The sequence below is a fragment of the Patiria miniata genome, unplaced genomic scaffold, assembly GCF_015706575.1.
Source record: "Patiria miniata isolate m_02_andy unplaced genomic scaffold, ASM1570657v1 HiC_scaffold_6, whole genome shotgun sequence".
In the NCBI taxonomy this organism is placed as follows: domain Eukaryota; kingdom Metazoa; phylum Echinodermata; class Asteroidea; order Valvatida; family Asterinidae; genus Patiria; species Patiria miniata.
In genome coordinates, this window is record NW_024037073.1 from 20,651,854 (window position 1) to 20,659,269 (window position 7,416).

General features: G+C 41.1%; 1 protein-coding gene across 1 annotated transcript; it reads left to right on the forward strand.

Annotated features, from left to right (window-relative positions):
- Positions 1 to 273: 273 nt before the first annotated feature.
- On the forward strand, positions 274 to 3,240 carry LOC119743329. Its single transcript, XM_038219733.1, has 4 exons — positions 274 to 425; positions 1,047 to 1,125; positions 2,264 to 2,671; positions 2,794 to 3,240. Exons 2-4 carry the CDS (start codon positions 1,048 to 1,050, stop codon positions 3,238 to 3,240), a joined length of 933 nt encoding a protein of 310 aa, XP_038075661.1. The 5' UTR covers positions 274 to 425; position 1,047.
- The last annotated feature ends 4,176 nt before the right edge of the window (positions 3,241 to 7,416 follow it).

Sequence of the window (7,416 nt, forward strand, 5' to 3'; positions counted from 1 at the left end):
GTGGCGGCCGCAACTTAATATGTGGCGGCCGCAACTTAATAACTGGCGGCCGCAACTTATATGTGGCGGCCGCAACTTAATATGTGGCGGCCGCAACTTATTATGTGGCGGCCGCAACTTATTATGTGGCGGCCGCAACTTATTATGTCGCGGCCGCAACTTATTATGTGGCGGCCGCAACTTATTATGTGGCGGCCGCAACTTATTATGTCGCGGCCCGCAACTTATTATGTCGCGGCCCGCAACTTATTATGTGGCGGCCGCAACTTAATATCTCGTGTTCACCACGTGGTCTCGACAGCCAGCGGGGACCGGGCGTGCACGGTCTTGTCTGTCAGTCCGATCGATCGTATTGATGCTACCACTTGTATGTAAAGGCGACACTGGGGACGCGTACATTTGCACTTGGTAGCAAGCCTCGTCAGGTGAGATCAAGCCCATACTGTATGTTACTAACATTAACATCTTAAATTCGTTTTGTACCAGGCATTTTGGATGTGCCTTGTAAATGTACGTGTCATCAGTCAATTGAGGCACTTGGCCTAGGTAGCTGTAGGCCTTCATTGCACATTGTTTTGCTCTTGTAATTATTGACAGCTAGGTTTCCTTTTTCTTTACCAAGTTTAAGTTGTAAACCTCTTTCGGCTTCCGGCCCTTATTTTGATTTTCATGACCTGAAATTTGTATCCTAGTGGATACCCGGGTATAATATGGAACAAAAGATTGTAAAGGTCGACACAAGGAAATTTCTAAAGGTGACTAGGTATCCAACAGGATTTCACGAAATAGATTATTTTGATTTTACTCACAAACTAGGAATTTCAAGTGTGTTGATCCGTCGCAAATTGAAGTATTTTATATATGAAAGGGACATTGGGTCGAAGTTTCAACCCAGGAGAGTGATTCTGGTTAGAACAGGAGCATTTTGAAATTCGATTTCCACACTATTTTCTATTTGTACACGAGAACAAACAAAGCAATGTCTCCACAAGGATACAAATTTGAGAATGCGAGTTTGCAAAATTAATTTTGTTTGCACATTTCAGCATGTCTGAGCGGCTGTGGGGTGTACTTAAAGCCCGAGGTGTGCAGCGTGACACATTGGAAAAAATGCAGAACGAAAAGGTAAGGGTGCTCAGCAGAATTCCTGGAGGGACCTAATCCAATTATCCAAGCGGTATAGATTTTACTTTAATACCTCTTAATACCTCCACCTTATTTCCTTATAACAAAATTGAAATTCTAATGAGAAATCATGATATCAACGTGGAAAATATGTTACGTTTCTTAGGAAAACCTTTTTAGACGATATCCATAGGGTTTTTGTATATGGTCCTAAAAATGTGTGTGTGTGTGTGGGGGGGGGGGGGGGCATTAATTTCATTCAAATATACAGGGTGTCCCAAAATAAATGGTGCAAGTGCCAGTAGTTCACACATGGGTGATTTCTTCTCATGTGTGAACTACTGGCAGCGTTTGGGCTTAGAAGCATTCATACTCTAAAAGTGGCACAAACTTGATTTTAGGTGTTTGTGGTTAATCAAACATATCTCTACATGAACTAAAGCAAATACGATGAAAGAAGCGGCATTTCGAAGCTAATGAAGTAATCATGAAGATGATATAAACATCTGTAGCAAATATTGAATGGTTATTGGGTAACGTGGCGCGTTTCACTTGCACCATTTGTTTTGGACACCCTGTATGTTGTTTAATTGAGTCTTGATAAAAAAAAAGACGTTTCTTTTCCTCAACGGTGGCTCTTGAGAATTTTCTTAAAGCTGTCCTGACCGTTCTTCTTAATTCGTAAAGTGATCGGGTACGACCCGGTCGCAATTTTGAATGCCAATTCATATTAATTGTTGTCTAGGTTAAGGTCAAAGTTGGTCACCTATACTGTTTATGGTTGAAGTGAATTTCCACACATAAAAGTGTGACATTTTACATTTGGAATAACATGAAAGGATATTATATACCTGGCAGTTAAGACCGCCCAATCAGAAAAGCAAACCACCAGAGACCCTTTGCGCAAACTTTGACTATGACCTGACCTCAATTTAGTCCACCAAAACTGACACCCAACTGCTGTCGATTATTTTGGACCCACAGCACACAATTTGTGCTTGAATTCCGCATGTCACATTTTTTTTCTTAAGTCACGGGACTAAGTCTTCCTTGTCAGTCCTTCTAGTCGGAGTATATCAATGCCTAGAAAAGATTCTTGTTTTTACTTTTTGTTTGTTTGTTTGTTTGTATGTTTCAGATTGACGAGGATGTCATTATTGAAATGACGGATGAAGAACTCAGCGAGTACATTCCTCGTAAGGGTGACCGAGTTGTCGTTAAGGCTTTCGTCCGGAAGGAGAACAGTGAAACTCAAACTCAGAAGAGGAAGTTTACACTGCTCGAGAGCTTGAGGTCCCGAATGGCAGGAAAGTCAGGGAAAAAAACAGCCAGACTTGTAAGTGACAGCGAGGAAGAATATGAGAGTTCTGCCCCCGGGCCAAGTGACGGCGGTCAGTCAAACAGCACGCAGAAATCAGCAGAAACAAAGAGGGGCCCGAGAGGCAAGAAAGCGAAAGAGGCATCAAGAAGTTCAAGGTCCCTAATAGTCGGGTTCTCTGTTTACGAGGCTACAGAGTCCAGGTACAAGCAGGTACGCGCCCCATGGGTGGGGGGATACGTCACATTACTGTCGACACAAATACACCCAAAAGAAAATTGCTACATACCCTTTGCCCCTTGTTTTTTCCAGATGGAAAAAACTGTCATGGTTCGCTCGGGGACTTCCAGTTAGATGTCTCCACAGATGTGCATGGTAGCCAACCCGTTCACGAGAACGAGACTATTCAACATTTGATCGACAGACTTGGTCTAAAACACGTACGATGCTATCTCCTGGCCAAATCAGTAGACCTGGATGAAGATAAGTCAGCAAGTGACCCTGCAGAAGACAGCCTGGAAGATCTACCTGATATGTTTGCTCACAGACGTCGGAGAGGAGAGGAAAACCTCATGCCAACAGCCATTGATTCGAGCCAAGAGGAGGTACCGAGCACAAGTGACGGCCACCACATTTCTCATGGGCAACCTAACTCGGAGCGATACCGTCCGTTGAATCAAGGTGATGAGATGACAGTTGACAATGAAGTCATCGTGCAGACTGCTGATGACTCATCGCCCTCCAACAACCCACTGTTGTCCGAAGCTGCTGAAGACCGCGTTGAATTAGATGTCTAGTCAGTATTTTGCTGCAACGTTGGACTCGGCGTATGCTGTGAATCTCACTCCACCAACCTATAACATTCCTGACGAATTCATTCAAGAGGACCAACTGGCTCGATTAAACGACGACGACTCCGGTATCATTCAGTTTGGCCCCTTCCCAGATTGCAACACAGCCATTGGTAAAAGAAATAAAAGTGCACCGTGGCAACGTTTGTCAAGAAATGGTAACATTTTTCTCGAAAGAGGAGAACGTCAACCTGAGAGGAACAACCTTCGAAGTGAAGATGCTGAAGTCAGATGGAAGCACAGAGATGGCTGAAGACAACGGAGGAGTCTTGAGGGATGCACTTACTGAGTTTTTCGACAGCTTTTATTTGCAGTACACAATCGGCAACTCGATAGCCGTACCGGTATTACGCCATGACATGACCAAGGTCCATTGGTCGGCAGTGGGAGAAGTAATCCGCTTAGCATTCAGACAGGAGGGAATTTTGCCGGTCAGGCTTGCTCTGCCTTTCATGCAACTGGCATTTTTTGGGACACCCGATGACCCACTAGACGCGTTCATGCAGTTGCTCCCGGATGTCGACTGATTGCTGCTTGAAGATGCAATGAGGAGTGTTTCATCTGTCGATGCAGATGACTTGATGGATTTCATGGAACGACACGATGCCAGACGAAACCTTACAGACGAGAACATCGAGAAATCACTTACCGAGATGGCAAATAAGGAGATGCTTCAAGTACCACTATTTGTGGCGCTGTGTTGGCGACCAAAGCTGAAATCTCTCGGCCTCTCACGACTCCAGCTCCGTCAGATTTATGACAACCTGAAGCCATCAACGAGGAAGGTATTGAACATATTGGAATTTCCCAAACCAATGAACGCAGAAGAAGGCGCCTTGAGTTCCTCACTTAAGAGACTGGTGAGGGAGATGGATCAGAATCTGCTCGGCCTGTTCTTGCGATTTTGCACAGGGTCCGACCTCGCGGTCAGAGAGAAGATCACCACCAGGTTCACCGACTCAGAGATTCGCTGCCCCACAGCACACACATGTGGGTGTGTTCTGAACATTCCGCGCTCGGATGCGGCACTGCCTTATATCACATTGAAGTCAGAATTCACCACCCTCATTCGCAACAGATACTGGCAAATGGACATCATCTAAAAGCCGTGTCACCCTTCTTCTATTTCATTAACAGACAACCTATATCAATCCCCATACATGCACTCTTGTTTCACTGCAGTAGTAGTTAATTAGGTGATTTGGAAGTGTGCTTTATGTTATACATGATTTGTATACTGTATTATGTACGTGCTTGAAACGAAAAGTCATTTTGTTCTTTTTGTATCATCATGAGGAGAAGTAACCTTCAGTATAACCTTCAGTAACAGTTGCATTGCCATAATTTTTGTTCATGATCTATTATGATGAGAAGTATCCATCAGTAACAGTTGTATTTTTTCATTTGCGCTGCCATTTTGTTCATGATGTATTATGAGGAGATGTATCCTGCAGTAACAGTTGTATTTTTTTCATTTGCGCTGCCATTTTGGTTGAGGAGAAGTAACCTTCAGTATAACCTTCAGTCAGAGTTGTATTGCCATAATTTTGGTTCTTTTTTAAGTAGGCCTATCCTTCAGTAACAGTTATATTTTTCATTTGCATTGCCATTTTGTTCTTTTATGTTTTAAGAGAAATATCCTTCAGTAACAGTTGTATTTTTCATTTGCATTGCCATTTTGTTCTTTTATGTTTTAAGAGAAATATCCTTCAGTAACAGTTGTGTTTTTCAATTGCGTTGCCATTTTGTTCTTTATGTGTTTTAACGAGGACAAGTATTCTTCATAAACAGTGACATTTCCCATTTGTATTGTAGTGAAATAACCTTTTTAAATCCCAAATTCTGTTCATGGGATATACATTCTTTTATGTGGTGTTCTGTAGTTGTAGTATTTTGAAATGATTTTTTTGTTACTGTATAAGATTCGCTAATCCCAAAGGCTGGCACTACTGTTATAATTTTTTTTCCTTTTTTCTCCATCCCACAAAACATATTTTGTTGATATTGCTTCTTTCCTACGATGCAAAGGTTTCCTTTGAATGATGTGTCCCTCATAAATAAGTTCATACGAGATTTAGTTGTAGATTTTACATACGTCACAAAATCCTAATTATAAAGCACTTTAATTTGGCGATGCATATTCCGCGTCCTGTACAAATTGTGCAAAGGTAACTCGCCCAAAATGTAAATTAGTTCCGTTGAAATACAAATTCAACAGGAAAAGCAAATCGTACCTTTTCGATTTTCCAAAGACGTTTTGCTCACACATTTAGATTATATTTGTCCCAAATTTCATTGCATAATTATATTGGTGACTGAGGTGTTACATTTGCAGGCAGTTGCTCGTGTTAGATATTGTTGAAGTTTTGATATAGCGTTTTGGTTTTGCTCGTTGAAATTATAAAAAAAGTGAAGTGTTTATTTAATCGTTTTTAATTAAAAAGTGACGTGGATTGTAATAAAAGTAGTTTTTGCCAGGCAATTAAACTGGAATCACAGAAAATTTCCGTTAGAAATGTTGGTTTAACTCTGTATATTCATTTGTGGTTAGTTTGAACATTCTTTGAACAATGCAGTTTTCCAAAAGTGCTGCAATCAAATATATAAAAAAAAAAAACCCTGGAAATAGACTTATACATAAACAAAACTAAGAAATAGGTAAGAATGTAATTAGTAGTGTAATCTACATAGATTTGTCTGTACGTCATTCATGGCATTCGAGTCTATGTTCTAAGAATGGGTCCAGGGGTGCAGACATGGTGTACTTCGCCTTATTTGCTGGGGTTGCTCAGCAGAAGGTCCCTCACCCCCACCAACACACATGAAACCTGTTGCTTGATATTTTAATAACGTCTGGCTGGGCTGAGTGGGATATCGGCTATTTTTTTTTTGACGTTGGCTGTTTATCCTTGACGTTGGCTGTTTATCCTACTCAATTACTTCAATAATTCCATGTACTTGATTTCAGAAAACTGACAACTTAGTACACCAATTTCAACTTTAAGAGGTTCATTAATGGCCTTTTTATAATTGATGTCTACTTCGTGACATGTGCTTCTTTTTTACAAATTGGAGTTTTCATATAACATCAATAATTCATCTCATTACTGATCCACAAGTCGTTTCTGGGCAGCACGTATCACCGACACTGACAGTATTGTGAGAAACTATATAGGTCTATATAGTACTGTTCCAGATCCTGTCGAATGGCATCACGCAGCGCGTGGTAAAGCTGCAGTGCCTGCTCTACATTGCCAGGATGTTCCAAAGAATGTTCAGTCATGTAAATAATGAAGAGTTCAAATAACTTCTCGTCACACGGAAGGCCATCCCTGAAGGTACACTCGGTGCAGCAGGCTTCGATATGTTTTCCTGTCAACTGGCTTCAAGTAGTCACGTCGGCCAAACAATTCTGGCATGGAGAAGAGAACTACAGGTCTTCCGTTGGGAACGTTCTGATTCTTTGAACGTCGTATGCGATGGCAGTTCCAGACAGACGACATCCTATCAAGATCATTCTATTACACAAAAATGACAAATAAGAAATTTAGGCTATATCACATCTTTTACTCACATTCGGTATGTTCGAGCATCATAACTTTTGATTGAATTATACATTAGAATTATAATTATAAAGTAGTCAAAATTGCAGCAGCCATACACATACTTAAGACTTTCACAATGACAATCAATAATTTTGGAACTCCATTTAGTGGTATTAAGTGGGTTTTCTATATTTATTTTCTTTTTTGAGAGAGAGAGAGGGATATCCAGTCATATGGAAAGGGTAAAGTGCACGGCATTACTTTACACCGTCCTCACAGTTAAGACAGGCTTTGCACCATATTAGATTTTTCCACATTGACCTAATTTCGGCATACATGCATGAGGATGACGAACAGCAAATTGAAATAATTCAAAACACCTGGGCCAAACTCATAAAGCAGAATTGGACAAGACCTGTGTCTAGAGAGTCTCCTGTGAAATCGCCAACATCCTTCAATGTCTTCAGAGCATCAATCCAAAATTGTGTGCATTCTTTACGCAGCATACACCAAAAAGCCTCTATCCGCTGATTGTGAGTACTTTTCCATATATGAAGCTATTCTGCTCCGACAAGAA

Excerpts from the sequence above, each read along its gene's own strand:
- LOC119743329 (XM_038219733.1), top strand. The coding sequence starts at position 1,048 with ATGTCTGAGCGGCTGTGGGGTGTACTTAAAGCCCGAGGTGTGCAGCGT. Across the intron at positions 1,126-2,263 it reads AAAAAATGCAGAACGAAAAG|ATTGACGAGGATGTCATTAT; the intron begins GTAAGGGTGCTC and ends TGTATGTTTCAG. Across the intron at positions 2,672-2,793 it reads AGCAGGTACGCGCCCCATGG|TTAGATGTCTCCACAGATGT; the intron begins GTGGGGGGATAC and ends GGGGACTTCCAG.